This window comes from Salvelinus fontinalis, chromosome 2, assembly GCF_029448725.1.
Source record: "Salvelinus fontinalis isolate EN_2023a chromosome 2, ASM2944872v1, whole genome shotgun sequence".
NCBI classification, from domain to species: domain Eukaryota; kingdom Metazoa; phylum Chordata; class Actinopteri; order Salmoniformes; family Salmonidae; genus Salvelinus; species Salvelinus fontinalis.
In genome coordinates, this window is record NC_074666.1 from 27273721 (window position 1) to 27298230 (window position 24510).

Genomic DNA, 24510 nt, shown 5'->3' on the forward strand with positions numbered 1-24510 from the left:
AATGGAGTCCTATCATATTGTACAAGTGTCAAGTGATGATGTAGGCCTACACTATAAGGGATTGCTAACTTATCTAAACTCAGCAAAAAAAGAAATGTCCTCTCACTGTCAACTGCGTTTATTTTCAGCAAACTTAACATGTGTAAATATTTGTATGAACATAACAAGATTCAACAACTGAGACATAAACTAAACAAGTTCCACAGACATGTGACTAACAGAAATGGAATAATGTGTCAAAATCAAAAAGAACAGTCAGTATCTGGTGTGGCCACCAGCTGCATTAAGTACTGCAGTGCATCTCCTCCTCGTGGACTGAACCAGGTTTGCCAGTTCTTGCTGTGAGATGTTACCCCACTCTTCCACCAAGGCACCTGCAAGTTCACGGATATTTCTGGGGGGAATGGCCCTAGCCCTCACCCTCCGATCCAACAGGTCCCAGACGTGCTCAATGAGATTGAGATCCGGGCTCTTCGCTGGCCATGGCAGAACACTGACATCCCTGTCTTGCAGGAAATCACACACAGAACGAGCAATATGTCTGATGGCATTGTCATGCTGGAGGGTCATGTCAGGATGAGCCTGCAGGGATGGTACCACATGAGGGAGGAGGATATCTTCCCTGTAACGCACAGCGTTGAGATTGCCTGCAATGACAACAAGCTCAGTCTGATGATGCTGGGACACACCGCCCCAGACCATGACGAACCCTCCACCTCCAAATCAATCCCGCTCCAGAGTATAGGCCTCTGTGTAACGTTCATTCCTTTGACGATAAACGCAAGTCCGACCATCACCCCTGGTGAGACAAAACTGCGACTCGTCAGTGAAAAGCACTTTTTGCCAGTCTTGTCTGGTCCAGCGACGGTGGGTTTGTGCCCATAGGCGACGTTGTTGCCAGTGATGTCTGGTGAGGACCTGCCTTACAACAGGCCTACAAGCCCTCAGTCCAGCCTCTCTCAGCCTTTGTGGACAGTCTGAGCATTGATGGAGGGATTGTGCGTTCCTGGTGTAACTCGGGCAGTTATTGTTGCCATCCTGTACCTGTCCCACAGGTGTGATGTTTGGATGTACCGATCCTGTGCAGGTGTTGTTACACGTGGTCTGCCACTGCGAGGGCGATCAGCGGTCTGTCCTGTCTCCCTGTAGCGCTGTTTTAGGCGTCTCACAGTACAGACATTGCAATTTATTGCCCTGGCCACATCTGCAGTCCTCATGCCTCCTTGCAGCATGCCTATGGCACGTTAACGCAGATGAGCAGGGACCCTGGGCATCTTTCTCTTGGTGTTTTTCAGAGTCAGTAGAAAGGCCTCTTTAGTGTCCTAAGTTTTCATAACTTAATTGCCTACCATCTGTAAGCTGTTTGTGTCTTAATGACCGCTCCACAGGTGCATGTTCATTAATTGTTTATGGTTCATTGAACAAGCATGGGAAACAGTGTTTAAACCCTTTAGTTATTTGGATTTTTACAAATTATCTTTGAAAGACAGGGTCCTGAAAAAGGTTAGCTACAGAGTTTAGCTACTGTTATTATGCATTTTGTTTTAACTGCTAAATATTTCTGTTTCTTCTGTATCTAAAATCCTAAGGCAGTGTGACCTCACCAGTTTGTTATCTAAAACCTCTCATTGATGAAAACACACGGCATTGGTCCAATGTCCCGTTTTTTGTATTCATACTGGACGCTGCAAAGATTCTTGCAACGCACGCGCAGTAGCTGCTCCTCAAAACAGCATCCGTGCCTGCTTCATTGAGGTTGTTACTAGTTAACACAGCCACAAAGTCAAAGTGGCTCTATCGTACCAATTCATGAAAACAAAAATGCACTTTTTGGTCTTAAAGTAAGGTTACGGTTCAGCATAAGGTTATCAGTATGGTTAAGGTTAGGCTTACGTTCAAAAACAGATTTTAAGAAAATAAATTGTAGAAATAGGCGGGGTTTATCCATAATTATGACTTTGTGGCTGTGGTAACTAATGACGACTGTTCATTGAGGAGGATTCAAACTTCCGGTTCTGTCATGGGGATATTGTGGTGTGTCTGATAAAAGAAAGAAAAAATAACCCCATCAACATCGGAATTTGAGGATTAACTGGTTGAAAATAGCAAAGGAATCATTATTTATACGGATAATTCAAGTGGCCCATCGCGGCTCGCACCCGGCCGGCCATGGCGGCGCATAAACCCGTGGAATGGGTTCAGGCCGTAATTAGTAGATTCGACGAGCAGGTAAGAATAACACATCGTATCAGAAATTGTGCCGCTGCTTTTTTCCCAGTAACATCATAGAGGTCGTGGGTTTAGCGACGGGATCATTTAAAGAAAGCTGCACTGTCATGAGTGGTATGTTTTGAGCCGTTCTAGAATGTATAGTTCTCCTGCAGAGCCGCATCATCACACAGGAGCAAGTGACAGCGACAGAGAGTGAGAGGACGAAATAACACATGGACCAATTCTGTCCCTAACATTTGAAATAACATTTAAAATCCCTTTGGATGAAACCACGAGGATGTAGCCTCAATATATAAACAAAGGAATCGACAGAACACGCCTCTTACTGTCAAGAAGGAGGAACTAACTAGATGTTGAATTGGGCAGCGAGCTGCTAGCTTGCGTGGTTATTACTGTAATGCATTCAGCTTCTGTTAATAACACTGTGCTAACTAGCTAGCCCCTGCGAGCCTTGTTGCTAGCCAGCTTGTCAACCCGAAGCAAGTGTCCAGTAATTAGTGTGTTTATGTCATTTCCATTAACTAGTAGCCTCACCTTGGACTACAAAGCATTGTTTCTTTATAGCCACTTAGCTACTACAGTAGCTAGCTGCTAACTATTACTAAACAAAAATATAAACGCAACAATTTCAAAGATTTTACTGAGTTACAGTTCGTATAAGGAAATCAGTCAATTGAAATAAATAAATTAGGCCCTAATCTATGGATTTCGCATGACTAAGCAGGGGTGCAGCCATGGGTGGGCCCACCTACTTGACAACCAGGCCCACCCACTGGGGAGCTAGGCCCAGCCAATCAGAATTAATTTCTTCCTACAAAAGGGCTTTATTACAGACACAAATAATCCTCAGAAACCCCCTCAGACAATCCCACAGGTGAGGAAGCCGGATGTGGAGGTCCTGGGATGGCGTGGATACACATGGTCTGCGGTTGTGAAGCTGGATGGATATACTGCCAAATTCTCTAAAATGACATTGGAGGTAGTTTATGGTAGAGAAATGAACATTCTATTCTCTGGTAACAGCTCTGGTGGACATTCCTGCAGTCAGCATGTCAATTGCGAGTTTCCTCAGAGTTTGAGACCTCAGTGGTATTGTGTTGTGTGACAATACAGCATATTTTAAAGTGGCCTTTTATTGTCCCCAGCACAAGGTGCACCTGTGTAATGATCATGCTGTTTAATCAGTTTCTTGATATGCCACACCTGCCAGGTGGATGGATTACCTTGGTATTGGAGAAATACGCACTAACAGAGATGTGGACAAAATTTGAGAGAAATAAGCTTTTTGTGTGTATGGAACATTTCTGGGATTTTTTTAATTTCAGATCATGAAACATGGGACCAACACTTTACATGTTATGTTTATATTTTTGTTTAGTGTAGCTAGTCATATACTGTGTTATTTGAGCTGCGTCCAGTTTGTTTACAGTATGTGTGGATTTATCTATGCAGATTGACAATCACGTCCCATCCATTCATTGCATTGGAAAACATGGGGGAGAGAATTTTATTGACCTGCTCTAATCCCCTCACTGATGTCATTGACAAGCACAATTTCACAAATGTCTTCATCCGTGTAGTACTTTAAAGCAGGGCTAGGGGCATTTCCATTGAAAAGGACCCATCATGAGCACCAGCATGTGAAGTTCATAGGAGCATATCACATTGGGTGTCAAATGAAAGCTATGAGTTTGTATTTTTGGGAAATGAAGGCATAGATACCATTTCCCATAATTAGGCATTATTAAAGGCTTAGAAAACATTGACCAGAAAGTCTTAAAAGGCATCAGAAATGCATCAAAACACAATGTTGACATAAAGACCCCTGCCAACCAATATCAACACTTAAGCTTTATATAGCTTTGGAGAAATTGTTTACCTTCTGGAAGTTAAATAAATATAGCCCTGTGCCTTGTAATCCCATTACCAAAAACCCACATCTTTACGATATTTTCTGGTGTCTCTCCCTTATAAGGAGGGAGGATAATGAAAGTTCACAAAAGTAACAAGTAATGGTAGACCTACCAATTAGTTATAGTGATTTTACTGATATCAATTCTGTTTATGAATTAAGTGATTAGAAAAATCAGTAATGGAATTACTGCAACTGAATTGGCTCCAATGGGAAATCATAATAGTTTCAACCCACAGTTGGGTCACCTGCTACTGTACTCCTTTCCACTGCATACTGTTATGTTGAGCTCATAACTGTTTTCTTTGTCTTTCTGTTGGTCAAACCAAGAGTGTTAAGAGTGTTCAAACAGTTTGGACAAACCCTCCCTCCGTCTCTCTGTTTGTCTCTCTCTCTCCAGTTAATGTCATCTCTCCCAGCTGTTACTGACACCTACACCATGAGCCCCCTGTCTTTTCATTTTCTGTAACCAGCATCCTCACCGACTGAGCACCCACTGACACCGGACGTCCAGGGACGTTGAAAAGTAGTTTGGTCAGTCCACCCTGGCCTTGATGTTGAAGGGATGATGACATCATCCAATGACATCATCAACCAATTAGTAAACAATGCCTACTCATAATTGGTTAAAATCACACAATGCTCACCGATATCATTGGAAACACTTGTCTTCCTCCATCTTTTTACTACGAAACATAGAAACACACCATTTTCAAGTGTTGGGGTGGTGCTGGAGACGATGAACATGAAGTAGACATTTTTTTTCTATTCCTTTAACGTTCACAGACCTACTGGGCTGCACCAAATCTGAACCTATCTTTCACAAGTTTGGATAGCACATTACAGTAAAGAAAGGTGTATTACAGTATATTGTACTGTGCTGATCTATACTCTACTTTACTGTACTGAACTCTACTGCACTGTTACCAGGTGTAAATCCACTTCACTTAATGTGGCCTAGTTCAATAACCAAAACAGATTTATTTCCAAACTCAAGGTGCCATCTCATAGCTGACACCCCATTCTTTCTGCAGACACCTTTGAATCTTAATTTGGAGCAGACATTTAAGAATCTTTGGTAAACGTGGTGGCATAAATACCTGAGGGAGATTTTACCACAATTCTGTTACCAAAATTTGCATCTGCACAGATCTTCCACCTTAATTCGTTTTTGTACATTTTTCAGTGGAAATTGTTCAAAGTAGTCCTTTTGCATAGATTTGTATGTTTTGTTAAACTTTGAAATAAATGGTTTTTGTTTGGCAATGTGAAAAAACGGAGTCAAATGTAATTCTGTTACCTTGGAATTGCCCCCAGCCTACCTGATGCAGTATGGGCTATGGTTGTACTGTACAGGTGCTTCTACACCTGCATTGCTTGCTGTTTGGGGTTTTAGGCTGGGTTTCTGTACAGCACTTCGAGATATTAGCTGATGTACGAAGGGCTATATAAAATAAACTTGATTGATTGAACTTGATTGCTTACTTATATGCAAGCAGTGATTTCATTGTGTCTCCCTTGCATGTGTTGCTTTTTTCATACAATTGATGTCATCAAATTTATAGGCCCAGTCTGTATGATTATGATCGGTAAAGTTTGTAGTATGGTGCAGTATAGGCCTAGATGTAATGCCTACATGATCAACCTATGGAATGGGAAATGCCATGTTTTATATGTAAAAATAAATAAAGGCTAATGAATCCTATCAAATTACCGGAAAACAATAATTTTTGGGTCTGTTCATTGTTGCAAGAGGAAAGATGACTTGTGGGCATATTGCCATTCACTGTTAACATGATTTGTTAACACATGTATTTTCTATCAAATATCTCTTAAGTCTAAAGCAAGCCCATTTTTTTATTTTTAAACATTTTTACCCAATAGCTCAGTGGAGATGAGAGATTAGTAATTGTGGATGTTTAGACTACTGTGGCTTGTTTTGGGTAGGTGGTTAGGCCAGGGCTCACCAACCCTATACCTGGAGAGCTACTCTCATGTAGGTTTTCGCTCCAACCTCAGCTTATCAACCAGCTAATTATTAGAATCTCTCCAGGAACAGAGTTGGAGTGAAAACCTACAGGAAAGTAGCTCTCCAGGGACAGGGTTGGAGAGCCCTGGGTTAGGCCCTACTTACATTTACATTTGAGTCATTTAGCAAAAGGTTTACCAAACTCGGTCCTGTGCCCCCCCCCCCCCCCCCCGGGTGCAAATAGTATCCCTGTGGAATGCCTTGTCAAGTCCAGCCCCGACTAATTGAGGCTGTTCTGAGGGCAAAAGAGGTGATGGTTTTCTTAATGTTTTGTAGATTCGGTGTGTGACTGCATGCATGTTTGCTGAGGTGAGGAGAATCAGAGCAGGTGGTTCATGTGTTCATTAGTCTTATGGCTTGTAGATTTGAAACTGTATCAGACCATGCTCCGATACCGCCTGCCCGATCGTAAGAGAGAGAGCAGCTCGTGTGTGGGTCCTTGTTGCTGTGTGCCTTCTTCATGCACTGTTTTGAGTAGATATCCTAGATGGGTGGGAGCGTGGTCTCAGTGATGTACTGGGCTGTATTCACCACCACCTGGAGGGCCTTGCGGTTGTGGACGGAGCAATTCCCGTACCAGGCTGTGATGCAACCGGTCAGGACGATTTTTCGATGGTGCAGCAGTAGTATTTGGAGAGGGGGCGGGGCGGGACCCGGTTCATCTTATCAGTTCCATCGAAGGTGTTGGAAACCACATTAGTGAAGTATTCATACAGTACATGACATGAGGAGGCTAGACCGTATGCAACAGTCCAGATGTCTAGGTTACTGAGACTGTATCACAACACTTAGTTTCTGAGATCCGCTATTATAGTTTTGAAAGTTTCAGTGGTAGCATAGTGATTAATAGTCGAATGTCCCGGCTCCCCAGTAACCTTTCTCCATCTTCAAGGGTTCAGACTATTCCAGGCCGATAGGCCTACCTGGCCCTTGTAGCAGATATTCAGTTGAAGTTGTGCCCCCTTATCCGTTAGCTAACTGTTCTGTCTTGGAAGTGGCTGGGTGTGGCTCATTGCACTTTGATGAAGTTTTCATGGAGATTAGGCCTAATTTTAAATCCACTTTTGACTGTTAAGCCTATTGATAGTGCTTTGTACTCATTAAAAAGGATTGTGTATGTTGGCTTCTGGTGGGATTGGGACTGCTTTTAGTCAGAATCGGCTTTGAGATTAGCAGCTCAACCTCTGTGATATTATAGGTTCGGCTATATCACCTTTCCTCGAGCTTGACCCATAGAGGTCAAAGCAGAGCATTAGAGATTATTACCCCACAAATCATCTAACCCTCACTAGAGTTCATTCAGAATATCCTTTTCAAAATCTAACGAAAGGTGGGCTACTTCCGTCGTGCCACATCCAAGGATAATGTAGTGTGTTTGAATAGGATTCCATTTATTTCCCCCATTTGGGTAAACAACATTAAACCCTATCACTTATTCTAACATTGTCTTAAACTAGTGATTGAATGTATTGTGCTTGAGCTTGTGAAACCAAAGCTTCTAAGGAAAAGAGGAGGAAATCTTTGACCTTTTCATTGAAAATGTGACGTTGATACCTGATGCTGCTTACAAGCCCTGACCTAGAGAGAGAAGCTCATCCACGTGAAGAGGAGCCATGCTTCTTTTAGATGGTATCTTGGATGTTAGCTCATAAATATCTCCATGATTCACAACAATCCCAACCTCCAGTTTGTTTTCTGTGCTCGCCTAAATATTGTTTCTATGTTGGCACTCAGCAAAAACTTCATTACTTAGGCGTTTGTGTGTCTTCTGGCAGTACGTCAACAAGAGTAGTGTACTCCTCTCTCCCCTCTTTATGTGCAGTGCCCTGTTGGCTAGTGCCAAAGCACTCCTAAGGAAAGGGATTGACCTTAGAGGAATTGAAGACCGTGCCAGTGAAAAAAGTGGCCCTGTGTCTGTTTGCCTGGCCTGTATATGGATGTCAACCAGCGTATCTACATGCGGGTTTCTCTGTGTGTGTTTGCAGGGAAGATGTTCAAGTCTCAGGACTCTCATTTCCGTCCCCTCACACACACGCATGTCTCTAATCCAGGAGAGGAGCGGCCCTTCCCTGGCCTGTACTGGGGTTCAGGGTGTTAGGTCATCCTCCTGCTGTAGGGGGAGGAACCTCTTCAGGACCTGTCGGATGGTTGGGACTGGGAGTGTGTCAACCTCAAAGATCTCCAAACCTTTATTTGTTTAGCTTACTTATAAGAAGCCATAGGCTATACAAAACTGTCAAGTTGGACTTCCTCTGCACTTTGCAGAATAAGTACATTTGTTTGTATTAGTAGTCCTACTTGTAAACTTGTGTGTGTGGTCGTGCAACTGTAGCCCAAAAGGTAGAGACTGAGTGTAATGCATGGAGTATAGTCCATAGCGCGTGTCTGTGAGCCCAGCTCAGCACATCCACCCCCTGTGTGTGTAGGTCTATATGCTCAGGGAGGGGCCACCCTCCAGGCTTCCCCAGTGCTCTACACTCCTCTCTATCCCATAAGTCTCTTCTGCTGTCTGGTCTGATGAGGGAGGGGAGCGTCTTGTCCTGCTAGCTCTATAATAGCCCATGCCTCTGTACTGCTGTCCCTCACCAAATGGGAAAATTCTTCCAAGAAGTGGGAGAGTCGGGTTGCTTTGAGTGTTTGTGTTATTTAATGGTGTTTGGGTGTCACATGGAGCTGTGATTTGCTGTTATTAGGCTAGATGGAGCGGAGCCTAGGCAAGGCTGGGTCAGCCTGGGGCCTCAGACCAGCTGATGCACTGTCATCCTGTCTGAGCTGGAGTCGGAGGCAGAGGAGAGCCCAGCCAGCCAGGCTCTCTGACACATCCACTGAATGTAGTGTAGTCTACTATACAGTACATCCCCTGCTCAGGATGCAGAGGAGGCTTCACTAGAGGCAGACATGTTGGTCTCTAGAGAAAGAGACTGTGAGATCACTGCTCAAGGAGCGCTGCTAACCAAATGTATTGTTATTCAGTCATGCAGACCTAGAATAGGCTATCTCCTTGAAAACATTGTGATGGACTTATTGACAGGAAATGTATACAGAAGGCTATTCCTGTACTCAATGCTCTTGACAGTATGTTAGGGTTATTTGTATTGGACACAAAGAAAAGTTACCAACTTAGATTCATGTAACAACACCCAACATCCTTACTCTGTCACTTTTTCCCCTCTACAGCTTCCAGTCAAAGTGGGCCAACAGAACACTCACACCAAAGTCAGCACAGAGCACAACAAGGACTGTCTGATACACATCTCCAAGTACAAGTTCTCACTGGTCATCAGTGGCCTCACAAACATACTGAAGAATGTGAACAACATGGTGAGTGTGTGTTTGTGCTGTATGTGCAAACGATGTCAGTTGAAGCCTATGGATCCAGGTAAAATGTTGGAGATGTCTCAACCATGTCTCCTTCTCTTTCTCTCCTAGCGAATATTTGGGGAGGCTGCGGAGAAGAACCTGTATCTCTCTCAGCTCATCATCCTGGACACACTGGAGAAGTGCCTTGCTGGGGTAAGGATCATTCCCCATCAAAAACGGAAATGATGGATGCATGTGGCTTTTAAATCTCCGTCTCTCTTCCTCGCTCACTCTCCTTCGTTCTCCTTTCATCCCTCTGTTTTTTCCTGGTTTGTTTCCTTGTCTCCCTGCATGCTCTCCTAATGCAGTGTTCTGGTTTTTATCAGCAGATCTCCATTACATATCAGCATAACACAATAGAATGTGGTGGGCTGTCTGTGGTCCAGATGTTTTGTCTCAGTGGGGACAGTGGTCTTTGCTCTGGACTGGATCTGAGCCCTTTCCCCTCCCCACACATGAACTGTGTGTTTGAGTCCTGTCTCTTTCTTTCAGTCTTGGGGAACTCTGTTAGTATCCAGTTGTCCCCTGGCTCCTTTCCCTTCTCTCCTCTTCTTAGTAAAGATGTGCTCACTGAAGATTGCTTTTCCAGGTGCTTGCTCATCTTGACTTTGCATTCTGAGCCTCCAATGGGATTGCCCCGAGTTTATGGACATTTGTATTCATTTTTTTACTATGAGCTTGCGGATGGAGGACAGCTGTTAGGTTCTTCAAGTTATCCTTTTTCTTGAAATCTGAATGCATTTTTCTTACTATTTTTGCCTCGTTGATGGTTTCTTTCAGTAGCCCATGCCCCTGCAAGTTCATTTAAAATTGACATAATACACCTGTACTAGTAATCAGAAAATCCTTCTCTTTTCAATTAAATATTTCACTTAATGATCCACCACTGTCCCCAAGTAGAGCCCTCTCTTTCCCAACTCCCCCAACAGTGTGCTGGTGTAATGACAGGTCCCAGGCCTGCAGTAGAGCTCTGTCCCCAGTCCCTCCACAGTGTGCTGGGGTAATTACAGGTCCCATGCCTGCAGTGCAGCAGGTCCAAATCCAGCAGGTAGAATCATTAGTCTGGATAGCTCTGTCCAGAGCCATTATCTCAGCTAGATTTACAGCATTGTTTCATGGCTGTGAGAGACATCAGAATGCACTGTATCTAAAATATGTGATGCGAAGTTGTAGCCTACCGATTTGTGATATCTTACCTATTGGTAAGGATGTTTTAGACCTAGTATGTTTTATATCTTCATGTATGAGAGGGAATGTGTGACTTCAGGGATCCACGCCTTGTGACTGGAACCTGACTGACCGTTCTCTCTGTGTGGTAGGGTTTTATTCTGGTCTATTCTCTCCTCTCTGGGCTAATTGTGCAGTGAGGACAAAGGTTTTCTCATGTTTGACCTCTAACCTTTCCTCTAATCCCTCCCTTCCTGGTCTCTCCTTCCTTCCCTCCATCCCTCAGCAACCGAAGGACTGCATGCGTCTGGATGAGACCATGCTGGTGAAACAGCTGCTGCCAGAGATCTGTCATTTCATCCACACGTACCGCGAGGGCCACCAGCATGCCGCCGAGCTACGTAGCTCCGCCTCCGGGGTCCTCTTCTCCCTCAGCTGCAACAACTTCAATGCCGTGTTCAGCCGCATCTCCACCAGGTGACATTAATCATAAACACCCATAACTCTAACCCTCAGCCCAAACTGCTCTGAGAAGCGACAGGCCACAGTAGTAGACCTCAGGCTGTACGTAGAGGAAGGGTTACCTTTAAGTGTACACCAGTTCAGGCCTGTGGGCTTCAGTGAGAGCAAGGAGGAAAAAAGAAGCTGGAGTTATCATCTACCTCCGATAGATGGAGAAATAAATAGAGGGAGAAAGGGAGTCTGTCAGCAGCCTTCATAAAGAGTCTCTTTGTCTGTGTCTCGTGGAGTAATGTTCCACTGTGAAACCAACCCCCATAAGGACCTGGACCTGCACAAGACATGGAGGCATACTCACGTGTGTGTGTGTGTGTGTGTGTGTGCGCGCACCTGTGTGTTGAGCTGAGTGGTTTGGAGTGGGGAGAAAACATCTGTAAATATTAACCACTCAGGTATATTAATTATTTGTTGAAGCTCAGAAAGCACATATTTTGTCTTCCTTCTTGTTGCACTGGTGTACTAGTTTGTTCTGAGGCAGAAGAGTGCTGCTCCACTCGTCTGTGAGTTGCAGTCTGCACTTGTTAACCGAGCTGTGTTGTGGTCTTATTGGTCCGTGACTGGCAGGCCCAGACTGATGAAGTGGCTGGTTATTAAATCATGAGGACTGAGGAGTTGGTTATGTGATGTTAAAACAGGGAGAGAGAGTTGACCTCAGCCACTCCCCAGTGTTGCCTCTCTCTCTCTCTCTCTCTCTCTCTCTTTTTGTCCTCAGCTTTTACCTTGAAAGCATTTCCCATTCACCCAGACTAGCCTATTTGATGTCACGTTATTACCGGTAGTCAAATGAGACCTAGGCTTACCATTTGATTACTGTATCTATTATGATGCTCTACTGCTTCTTCTCTACAATTGTGATGATGTGATTCTATTGAATATGAATATTCGAGGAGATTAAAATAACCATCTTTATTAAATATCCATCTCTGCGGTGTTTCCCCTCAGGTTGCAGGAGCTCACCGTGTGTTCGGAGGACACAGTGGATGTCCATGACATCGAGCTCATCCAGTACATTAATGTGGACTGTGCCAAGCTAAAGAAACTGCTACAAGGTATTTCCATATTCTTATCAGTCTCATTGCTTTATTTTGGACTACAGTCATCCCATTTTGAAGTTATCCGTTTGATAGAGCCGAAGATGTTCTGTTTCTTTTGAGTTGTGCACCGTTGTTGAGGTTCAGTGTGGACTCACAATTGGTTGTCATCTCCTGCAGAGACAGTGTTTAAATTCAAAGCCCTCAAGAAGCCTGCCCAGCTAAGTGTCATCAACAGCTTAGAGAAGGTGAGTATCTCTCTCTCTCTCTGTCTGCCACTCTGTCTCTCTCGCTCTGTTTCTCTCACGCATCTATCTACAGACTCACTTTCTCCACCTAGTGGTCTCTGGTCCTCATCTCCTGTTGCCCTGCTCCTCCTGCTATAGTGCAGTGTCTGTTGACTTTCTGTTGCCCTGCTCCTCCTGCTCTAGTGCAGTGTCTGTTGACTTTCTGTTGCCCTGCTCCTCCTGCTCTAGTGCAGTGTCTGTTGACTTTCTGTTGCCCTGCTCCTCCTGCTCTAGTGCAGTGTCTGTTGACTTTCTGTTGCCCTGCTCTAGTGCAGTGTCTGGAAAATATTGTTGGTGTATATTGGAAATATTGTTGCAAGTTGGTGTGTTGTTGATAGTCTTCTTTGTGAGTAGAAGATGGGTACAGTGCTTCCCAGGCAGGTGGTCTGACCCCCTTTTCTCCCCCCTCAGGCCTTCTGGAACTGGGTTGAGAACTACCCTGATGAGTTCACCATGCTGTACCAGAGGCCACAGACAGACATGGCTGGTGAGAATGCAGTTGCAGTTCTAATGTTACACTTAGTGATGAATCATACAGTACCAGTCAAAAGTTTGGACACCTACTTATTCAAGGGTTTTTCATTATTTTTTTACTATTTTCTACATTGTAGAATAATAGTGAAGACATAAACTATAAAATAACAAAAAAAGTGTTAAACAAATGTAAATATATTTTGACCGCTTTGCACACTCTTGGTATTCTCTCAACCAGCTTCACCTGGGATGCTTTTCCAACAGTCTTGAAGGAGTTCCCACATATGCTGAGCACTTGTTGGCTGCTTTTTCTTCACTCTGCTGTCCAACTCAACCCAAACCATCTCAAATGGGTTGAGATAGATGACCTGGCCTCCATAATCACCCTGATTCAGCACTCCATCACTCTCCTTCTTGGTCAAATAACACACCTCCAGGCTGTGTCATTGTCCTGTTGAAAAACAAATTATAGTCCCACTAAGCGCAAACCAGATTGGATGGCGCATTGCTTCAGAATGCTGTGGTAGCCATGCTGGTTAAGTGTGCCTTGAATTCTAAATAAATCACAACAGTTTCACCAGCAAAGCACCCCCACACCATCACACCTCCTCCGTGCTTCACAGTGGGAACCACACATGCGGAGATCATCCATTCACCTACTCTGCGTCTCAAAAAGACACGGCGGTTGGAACCAAAAATCTAATATTTGGACTCATCAGACCAAAGGACAGATTTACACCAGTCTAATGTCCATTGTGGTGTTTCTTGGCCCAAGCTAGTCTTCTTCTTATTGGTGTCCTTTAGTAGTGGTTCCTTTGCAGAAATTTGACCATGAAGGCCTGATTGACGCTGTCTCTAAACAGTTGATTTGAGATGTCTGTTACTTGAACTCTGTGAAGCATTTCTTTTTTGGCTGCAATTTCTGAGGCTGGTAACTCTAATGAACTTATTCCTCTGCAGCAGAGGTAACTCTGGGCCTTCCTGTTGCGGTCCTCATGAGAGCCAGTTTCATTAAAGCGCGTGATGGTTCTTTCCATAATATGTATTTGGTATTTTACCAAGTAGGGCTATCTTCTGTATACCACCCCTACCTTGTCACAGCACAACTGGTTGGCTCAAACGCATGAAGCTGGTTGAGAGAATGCCAAGAGTGTGCAAAGCTGTCATCAAAGCAAAGGGTGGCTACTTTGAAGAATCTCAAATATAAAATCTATTTTGATTTAACACTTTTTGGTTACTACATGATTCCATATGTGTTATTTCATAGTTTTGATGCCTTTACTATTATTCTACAACGTAGAAAATAGTAAAAATAAAGAAAAACCCTGGAATGAGTAGGTGTGTCCAAACTTTTGACTGGTACTGTATGTCCGTGTTATTGACTGTTGTTGCTTGGTTGTGTCTCTCCCAGACTGTGTTATTGACTGTGTTGTTGCTTGGTTGTGTCTCTCCCAGACTGTGTGTTATTGACTGTGTTGTTGCTTGGTTGTGTGTCTCCCAGACCTGTGTGTTGTTGCTTGGTTGTGTCTCTCCCTGACTGTGTTGTTGCCTGACCCGGTCTCTCCCAGACTGTGCAGAGAAGCTGTTTGACCTGGTGGACAGTTTTGCTGAGAGTGCCAAGAGGAAGGCAGCCGTGTGGCCACTGCAGATCATCCTCCTCATCCTCTGTCCCGACATCACACAGGACATCTCCAGAGAGACTGTAGACGACACCAAGGTCAATAAGGTCAGACACAACCCACCCTAGGGTTCTAACACTAGGGTTCTAATCAGCCATGTCTTACAGTACACTACTCTTCTCTCATACAGTACTCTTCTCTGTCCCTAACAGAAACTGTTCCTGGAGAACCTGAGGAAGGCCCTGGCCGGCCACGGGGGCAGTAAACAGCTGACTGAGAGTGCTGCCATCGCCTGTGTCAAACTCTGCAAGGCCTCCACCTACATCAACTGGGAGGACCACTCTGTCATCTTCCTCCTGGTGCAGTCCATCGTAGTGGACCTTAAGGTGAGCATCAGCCACAGATCTGAGCCTCTGATCTCAGCCTCTGATCATCAGTGTTATGGGAAGGTATTATAAACATAGTATCCAGTATTAGTCACCAGTGGTAACCAGTCACAGCTGATGCTATGGACTTTGTTTCTCCCTTCTCCTGTCAGGCCCTGCTCTTCAACCCAGCCAAGCCTTTCTCCAGAGGGGCGGGAAGCCAGAACGCAGACGTGGACCTCATGATCGACTGCTTTGTCTCTTGTTTCCGCATCAATCCCCACAACAACCAGCATTTTAAGGTTTTTATTTGTATTTATTAAGGATCCCTGCAGCTACTCTTCCTGGGGTCCAGCAACATTAAGTCAGTTATATATACAGTTTAAAATATTACATGACATTACATAACACTTACCCAATGCATTTAGTGTGTTCCCTCAGGCCGCTACTCCACTATCACATATTTACAATACCACATCCATCTGTATGTGCATGTCTTATCATGTGTGCCTGTGTGTGTTTCTTCACAATCCCTGCGGTTCAATACAGTGTATTTTTATCTGCTTGCATCATTTACCTGATGTGAAATAGAGTTCCCTGTAGTCTCCCATAGTCTGTTCTTGGCTTGGGGACTGTGAAGAGACCTTTGGTGACATATCTTGTGAGTTATGCATGGGTGTCCAAGCTGTGTGCTAGTAGTTTGAACAGACACCTCAATGCATTCAGCATGTCACCACTTCTTACAAAAACAAATAGTGATTAAGTCAATCTCTCCTCCACTTTGAGCCATGAGAGATTGACATGCACATGATTAATATTAGCTCTCCGTGTACATTTAAGGGCCAGCCGTGCTGCCCTGTTCTGAGCCAATTAATATTTTCCAAGGTTCCTCTTTGTGGCACCTGACCACACGACCATAGTCCAGATGCGACAAAACGAGAGCCTGTAGGACCTGCCTTGTTGATAGTGTTGTTAAAAAGACCGCAGTGCTTTATTATGGATGGACTTCTCCCCATCTTAGCTACTGTTGTATCAACATGTTATGACCATGACAGTTTACAATCCAGGCTTACTCCAAGCAATTTAGTCACCTCAAAGTCCACATTATTCATTACAAGATTCAGTTGAGGTTTAGTGAATGATTTGTCACGAATTACAATGCTTTTAGTTTTTGAAATATTTAGGACCAGCTTATTCCTTGCCACCTGTTCTGAAACTGACTGCAGCTCTTTGTTAAGCAGTGATTTCACTCGCTGTAGAACTGACGTGTATAGTGTTGAGCCCTCCGCATACATAGCTTTACTCAAGGCCAATGGCATGTCATTAGTAAAGATTGAAAAAAGTAAGGGGCCTAGACAGCTGCCCAGGGGAATTCCTGATTTTACCCGGATTATGTTGGAGAGGCTTCCATTAAAGAACACCCTCTGGGTTCTGTTAGAGCCTGGAAATAGTTACCTGTCTGTCGCAACCGGGAGACCCATGGGGCGGCGCACAATTGGCCTAGTGTCGTCCGGGTTAGTGGAGTGTTTGGCCGGCAGAGATGTCCTTGTCCCATCACGCTCTAGCGACTCCTGTGGCGGGCTGGGCGCATGCACGCTGACACGTTTGCCAGGTGTACAGTGTTTTCTCCGACACATTGGTGTTTCTGGCTTCCGGGTTAAGCGGGCATTGTATCAGAAGCAGTGTGGCTTGGTTGGGTCGTTTTTCGGAGGACGCATGGCTCTCGACCATCGTCTCGCCCGAGTCCATACAGGAGTTGCAGCGATGAGACAAGACTGTAACTACCAATTGGATACCATGAAATCGGGGAGAAAAAGGGGTACTTTTTTTTTTTATTGGGACATGTAACTCTTTATCCACAATATAGCAGGGGGTGTAAAGCTGTAACACATCCGTTTTTCCATCAGCAGACTATGATCGATAACGTTAGAAGCCGCACTGAGGTCTAACAAAACAGCTCCCACAATCTTTTTATCATCAATTTCTCTCAGCCAATCAATCATCAGTCATCATCAGGCATTTGTGTAAGTGCCGTGCTTGTTGAATGTCCTTCCCTATAAGCGTGCTTACAGTAAAATACCATTGTATCTGGTCAAACACTATTTTTTCCAAAAGTTTACTAAGGGTTGGTAGCAAGCTGATTGGTTGGCTATTTGAGCCAGTAAAGGGGGGCTTTACTATTCTTGGGTAACATAATTACTTTTGCTTTCCTCTAGGCACACTCTAGGCTTAGATTGAAGATATGGTAAATAGAGGAGGGCCAATATTGTCCGTTATTATCCTCAGTAATTTTCCATCCAAGTTGTCAGACCCCGGTGGCTTATTGTTGAAAGACAATATTTTTTTCACTTCTTCCACACTCACTTTACGGAATTCAAAATTACAATGCTTGTTTTTCATAATTTGATCAGTTATACTTGGATGTGTAATGTCGTTGCTGCCATGCCTAAGTTTGCTAATCTTGCCAATGGAAAAATCCTTAAAGTAATTGGCAATGTCAGTGTGTTTTGTGATGAATGAGCTGTCTGATTCAATGAATGATGGAGCTGAGTTTTGGAGTATAGTATTTCATAGAAATGGTTGTTGATGCACACTTTTTGCACACGTTGAAGTAAGGACTCTGTGATCTCTGGATTGTCTCTCTTTCTTTATTTTTCTCCTCCATTTCAGGTCTGCCTGGCGTCATCCTCCCCTCCCACCTTCCACTTCGTCCTGGTCAACTCCCTACACAGAATCATCACCAATGTAAGTGTGTGTTGTCATGACCCAACATAGGGTTAAGGGGTCAATCAACACACCAAATGCCAATGTCCAGTGCCACTATTCAAAGTATATGAAGTGACCAATGCTGTGTGCACGTCTAGAATGACCAGTGGTAACCTTATCTGTGGTGACTTTGTGTAGATGATGTCACTACTGTATACACTGGGCTGGCTCTATTACCCAGCCATTAGATGGACTACCATCTCACTCTGGATGAGCCATGCAGGGAGAGGAAGTGCTGCAGACACTCATGTGGTTTATGTGTGTGTGTGTTTGTGTGTTTCAAAAGGAAGTGCCTGAGGGAAGATTTCATACAGAGACCCTTTTATTAGCTCTCCATGTGCCTGGGAGACTGTGTGTGTGAGGGAGTGAGAGTATGACTGGTCTCTCTCTCACCCCCCTCACGCAAAGCACTTCCTGTCTGTGAGCAGAAGTCAGAGGCTGCTTTTGTTCCTGCATGTCTCTGTCTGTCTGGGTTGGTGGGTGGGTAACAGAGAGTAGCAGACTACAGCCACCATCTTTCTCCCCTCCAGGCAAACTGGATAAGTCCCATCTCTCCACCCTAACAAATCCTACTGGGCTGAAGGCCCCATGTCATTTTCTGAATGACTTTCGATTGGGATAAGACTCAACACCCACTATTACTATTTAACCTACAAGCCGTGTATTATCCAAGTCTCTCTACAGGATTACGTTTCTGTTTCAAATGTTTTATAATGAAGCCTACAGTAGGTTTGTTTAGAGGATGGAGTATAACCCTCTGTCCATTCCTTTGCTGCAGTCTCCATTGGACTGGTGGCCTAAGATTGATGCGGTGTACTGCTACTCAGGAGAGCTGAGGATCATGGTTTCTGAGACGCTGGGTCACGTGATGAGGGGCTGCAGTACGCATGCTCCCCTCCGCATGACTCCGGTAAGACACACACAAACACAACAAAACACACACTCTTGGAAACAAAAATAATACTCAAGAAACCCAAAATCTTACCTGTGAGTGTGCATGATTGTTTTTTTTAATGAATGGGCCATGTTGGGATGAGATGTTATTTACTGCCAGACTGCAGTGTCTGTGTGTGGTTTTACTGTGGAGAGCAGGAGCTTCACAGCAACTGGAGGAAAATCACCCTCCCCCACCCCAAGACACTTTCTTTTTCTCCCCCCCTCCAAATACAAACTTATACATACAAACAACAACTTACAGACGCACTCAAACAACAACTACATCTCCTCTGCCCAGACCCGTATGCTCACACCCCCATCCTTAGTGCATTATTGTTTGCCACTTGGCCCTAAATTGTACCAATTAGTTTTTCGTGGTCTCCCATGCTATTTTAATAATACATCATTAGATTTTTCCATTGTGTTCATGATGGCGGATTGATTGATTTCCAACGTTTTTAGTACATGTTTGTTTCAAGATGAGTGATGAATCGTCCAGCTCATTGGGTATCTCACCACACCACTATATGCAATGTCATGAAATATGCACACAGATAGATTCAAAGTAAGTTTACATTGTAATACTTCTGACAGCCAACTTTCTAGCTCCGTCCAAACATTTTGGACTTCATAGCATTCCCAGAAAGCTATTAGTTTTACACTTAAGACATGACTCTGCTATTGTGCTGTAGACTTTGAGTTTTCTCTCGTGTATAATAAATTCTATACAGTTAGTTTATACTGGATTAAACATACATTTTCGTTAAGTGTAATTTCGTTACTTGTGCTCCAACTTTCCCTCCATCTTGTGCTAACATCATTTGGTTTCAATAGTTTCTTTTTCTCTAACTCAAATAAGATTCCTTCAAGGTTGTTCTGATGTCGAAAATATTTAAAATCGAAACGTTTTGATACACTACATGACCAAAAGTATGTGAACTCCTGCTTATCGAACATCTCATTCCAAAATCCTGGGTATTAATATGGAGTTGGTTACCCCTTTGCTGCTATAACAGCCTCCACTCACTAGATGTTGGAACATCGCTGCAGGGACTCCATTCAGCCACAAGAGCATTAGTGAGGTCAAGCACTGATGTTGGGCGATTAGGCCTGGCTTGCATTCGGCATTCCAATTCATCCCAAAGGTGTTCGATGGGGTTGAGGAAAGGGCTCTGTGCAGGCCAGTCAAGTTCTTCCACACCGATCTCGACAAACCATTTTCGTATGGACTTTGTCCACGGGGGCATTGTCATGCTGAAACAGGATAGCGCCTTCCACAAACTGTCGCCACAAAGTTGGAAGCATAGAATCGTCTAGAACAGTGGTTCCCACATTTTTTTTACAGTCCCGTACCCCTTCAAACTTTCAACATCCAGCTGCGTACCCCCTCTAGCACCAGGGTCAACGCACTCTCAAATGTAGTTTTTTGTAATTGTAAGCCTGCCACACACACACACACACACACACACACACACACACACACACACTATACAATACATTTATTGAACATAAGAATGAGTGTGAGTTTGTGTAACAACCCGGCTCATGGGAAGTGACAAAGAGCTCTTATAGGACCAGGGCACAAATAATATAATAATCAATAATTTTGCTCTTTATTTCGCCATCTTACATTTAAAACTTTATTTGTTACATGAAAGTGTGAATAACTCACCACCAGTTAATGAGAAGGGTGTGCTTGAAAGGATGCTCATAACTCTGCAATGTTGTATTGGAGAGAGTCTCAGACTTAAATAATTTTCCACACACAGTCTGTGCCTGTATTTAGTATTCATGCTAGTGAGGGCTGAGAATCCACTCTCACATACTGTAGGTACATGGTTGCAAAGGGCATCAGTGTCTTAACAGCACGATTTGCCAAGGCATGATCATCTGAGCGTAGCCCAATCCAGAAATCTGGCAATGGCTTCTGATTAAATACATTTTTCACAGAACCGCTTATTGCAATTTCGATGAGGCTCTCTTGTTCATATATCAGTAAGTGGACTGGAAGCAGGGAATGAAAGGGATAACGAAACCAGTTGTTTGTTTCATCAGTTTCGGGAAGGTACCTGCGTAACTGCACACCCAACTCACTCAGGTGCTTCGCTATATCACATTTGACATTGTCCGGAAGCTTGAGTTCATTTGCACACAAAAAAATCATACAATGATGGAAAGACCTGTGTGTTGTCCAACTTCTTAATCAGCCCCAATTTTGTCCCGCACATTGAATATAAATGGACTGTTTGAAAATGTGAATACATTTACATTTTTATTTGGCGTACCCCCAACGGCATTGCGCGTACCTCCATACCCAGTTTGGGAATGCCTGGTCTAGAATGTCACTGTTTGCTGCAGCATTAAGATTTCCCTTCACTGGAACTAAGGGGCCTAGCCCGAACAATGAAAAACAGCCCCAGACTGTTATTCCTCCTCCATCAAACTTTACAGTTGGCATTATGCATTGGGGCAGGTAGCGTTCTCCTGGCATCCCCCGAACCTAGATTAGTCCGTCAGACTGCCAGATGGTGAAGTGTGATTCATCACTCCAGCCGATGCTTGGCATTGCGCATGGTTATCTTAGGCTTGTGTGCTGCTGCTTGGGCATGGAAACCCATTTCAGTTCTTGTGCTGACGTTGCATCCAGAAGCAGTTTGGAACTCGGTAATGAGTGTTGCAACCAAGGACAGATGATTTATAAACGTTACATGCTTCAACACTCGGCGGTCCCGTTCTGAGTTTGTGTGGCCTACCACTTCGCGGCTGAGCCGTTGTTGCTCCTAAACGTTTCCCCTTCACAATAACAGCACTTACAGTTGACTGGGGCAGCTCTAGCAGGGCAGAAATTTGATGAACTGACTTGTTGGAAATGTGCCATTGTATGATGGTGCCACGTTGAAAGTCACTGAGCTTTTCAGTACAGGCCATTCTACTGCCAAAGTTTGTCTATGGAGATTGTATGGCTGTGTGCTCGATTTTATACACCTGTCAGGTGTGGCTGATAACAGGTGTGGCTGAAATAGCCGGATCCACTAATTTGAAAGGATGTCCACATACTTTTGGCCATATAGGGCATATGTGGCAAGTAAAAGCCTTGGGTAGGGAGTTCATACAGTTCCAAGTCTGGAAGGTTCAAACCACCCTCAGATTTAGATGATGTAAAACTTTCCTTTTTATTCTATGAATTTTATTTGCCCACGTTAAGTCTTATGACTGAGTATACTTTTTTAAAGAATGTCTTCGGTGGGGTAGTTGGTATTACAGAAAATAAATACAAAACCTTTGAGCCATGCCATTCTTATTTTTATTTATGGAATGCATTTCAATTAACAGGTGTGCCTTGTTAAAAAAATAATTTGTGGAATTTCTTTCTTTATGTGTTTGAGCCAATCAGTTGTGTTGTGACAAGGTAGGGGTCGTATACAGATGATAGCCCTTATTGGGTAAAAGACCAAGTCCATATTATGGCAAGAACAGCTCAAATAAGCAAAGAGAAAAAACAGTCCATGAGTTTAAGACATGAAGGTCAGTCAACCTGGAAAATTTCTAGAACTTTGAAAGTGTCTTCAAGTGCTGTCTCAAAAACCATCAAGCGCTATGATGAAACTGGCTCTCATGAGGACCGCCACAGGAAAGCAAGACCCAGAGTTACCTCTGCTGCAGAGGATAAGTTCATTAGAGTTAACTGCACTTCAGATTGCAGCCCAAATAAATGCTTTACAGAGTTCAAGTATCAAACGCATCTCAACATCAACTGGTCAGAGGAGGATGCATGAATCAGGCCTTCATGGTCAAATTTCTGAAAAGAAACCACTACTAAAGGACAACAATAAGAAGAGACTTGCTTGGCACAAGAAACACGAGCAATGGACATTAGACCGTTGGAGATCTGTCCTTTGGTCTGATGAGTCCAAATTAGAGATTTTTGGTTCCAACCGCCGTATCTTTGTGAGACGCAGAGTATGTGAACGGATGATCTCTGCATGTGTGGTTCCCACCGTGAAGCATGGGGGAGGAGGTGTGAGGGTGCTTTGCTGGTGTCACCGTCTGTGATTTATTTATAATTCAAGGCACACTTAACCAGCATGGGTACCGCAGCATTCCTCAGCGATACTCCATCCCATCTTGTTTGCGCTTAGTCGGACTATCATTTTGTTTTTCAACAGGAAAATGACAAAACACACCTCCAGGCTGTGTAAGGGCTATTTGACCAAGAAGGAGAGTGATGGAGTGCTGCATCAGATGACCTGGCCTCCACAATCACCCGAACTCAACCCAATTGAGATGGTTTGGGATGAGTTGGACCGCAGAGTGAAGGAAAAGCCGCCAACAAGTGCTCAGCATATGTGGGAACTCCTTCAAGAGTTGGAAAAGCATTCCAGGTGATGCCAAGAGTATGCAAATCTGTCATCATGGCAAAGGATGGCTACTTTGAAGAATCTCAAATATATTTAGATTTTTTTCCCCCTACATGATTCCATGTGTGTTTTTTCATAGTTTTGATATCACTATTATTATACAATGTAGAAAATAGTAAAATGTAGGATAACCCTAGAATGAGTAGGTGTGTCCAAACTTTTGACTGGTACTGTATATAAATCTAGTAACTCTCTTGATAACCATCTTTGATAACCACTCACTTCCCTCTCATTTTGTGTGTGCGCGTGTCATCTCGCTCTTATCTGTGTGTTTGGTCTACTCATCTCATGGAGGTGAAGGACGGCAGAGGGAACTCTCTGACATCATTGACTCGGTGGTGCTTCTTTGTCTTCTGCTTATTTTCTCTTTTCATATTGCCCCGTTCTTTCCTTCTCCTCCATTTTCTTTGACCTGGCTGCTGCCGCTCACTCACTCAGATGCCAACCTGTCACAGTCACTGTTTTGCATGGCAGTGGGCGTCTGTTGCTGTAAGTATAACTGCCACCCCTACCACTCCCCACGCTTCCTCCTTCCGACTCCTCTGCAGCTGACCTCTAACCCCTGACCCCACCCTCAGGCTACCACAGATAAGAGAGAGCCCCTGTCGTCCTCCACCTCCTCTGTGCTCTGGTTGAAGTGAGCCTGCGTCCAACTCCTCCCTCTACTCCATCTCATCTGTATGCTAGGCTAGCTCCTGGAGCATGCTTCTCAGTCTGTTAGTGTTGAGCGATTTGTAGTGCTTTTTGAGGTCGTTTCGGTTATTAAAAAATAACCACGGTTTTCGATTTTCGTTAAGATATAATTCAACATTAAATGCACTACGCATTATGTGGGTTGAATGCTGTAACAAAACAGAATACAACAATTAATAAAAGGCCAATGTTTGACCATTACTGCCTATTAACCATAATTTATTCACAATACTTTACTAAAATATTTCAGTTTGTTTTATGTGATGACTTTATTATTTAGTTCCAAGTCATCTCATCTCTATAGATCTGCTGCCTATGCTGTCTGACAAAATCACTATTTTAGTAGTTCTTTAAAGTCAATGAGGCATACTTTTATTACTGCTGAATACCAACTATCAATCACTTAGATTGTGTATTTTCAGGTAGATAACTCACAAAGCAACTGCTCTCTCTCTCGCACGTTCTTCTCTCTTCTCCCTCAGTGTCTGCCCCACACAGACTGGACAAATAGGCACGCAATGGATTATGGTCATTGTAGTTAATTACCACGTTTTCTGCACTAACCCATGTGGAACATTGGCCTGTTGGAAACTAAACTCTACTAAATCGCCCAGTTCGGGCTTGATCTGATTTATTTCTAGAGAAACTGCACATTGAAACTGAACAAATAGAAGTTAAAGTAATTGAACAAATGTTGGTCAA

At 43.8% G+C, this 24510-nt stretch overlaps 1 protein-coding gene across 2 annotated transcripts in view; it reads left to right on the plus strand.

The window, feature by feature from the left end:
* Positions 1 to 1986: 1986 nt before the first annotated feature.
* LOC129815395 (neurofibromin) overlaps positions 1987 to 24510 on the plus strand; it is a 69016-nt gene continuing 46492 nt past the window's right edge. For both annotated transcript variants that reach the window (XM_055869193.1, XM_055869202.1), the window contains exons 1-12: positions 1987 to 2229; positions 9351 to 9494; positions 9603 to 9686; positions 10987 to 11177; positions 12162 to 12268; positions 12431 to 12498; positions 12949 to 13024; positions 14580 to 14737; positions 14843 to 15016; positions 15169 to 15297; positions 17666 to 17740; positions 18540 to 18671. In XM_055869193.1, the coding sequence (XP_055725168.1) occupies positions 2170 to 2229; positions 9351 to 9494; positions 9603 to 9686; positions 10987 to 11177; positions 12162 to 12268; positions 12431 to 12498; positions 12949 to 13024; positions 14580 to 14737; positions 14843 to 15016; positions 15169 to 15297; positions 17666 to 17740; positions 18540 to 18671 (1398 nt within the window). In that variant the 5' untranslated portion in view covers positions 1987 to 2169. The remainder of the gene's footprint in view (positions 2230 to 9350; positions 9495 to 9602; positions 9687 to 10986; positions 11178 to 12161; positions 12269 to 12430; positions 12499 to 12948; positions 13025 to 14579; positions 14738 to 14842; positions 15017 to 15168; positions 15298 to 17665; positions 17741 to 18539; positions 18672 to 24510) is intronic.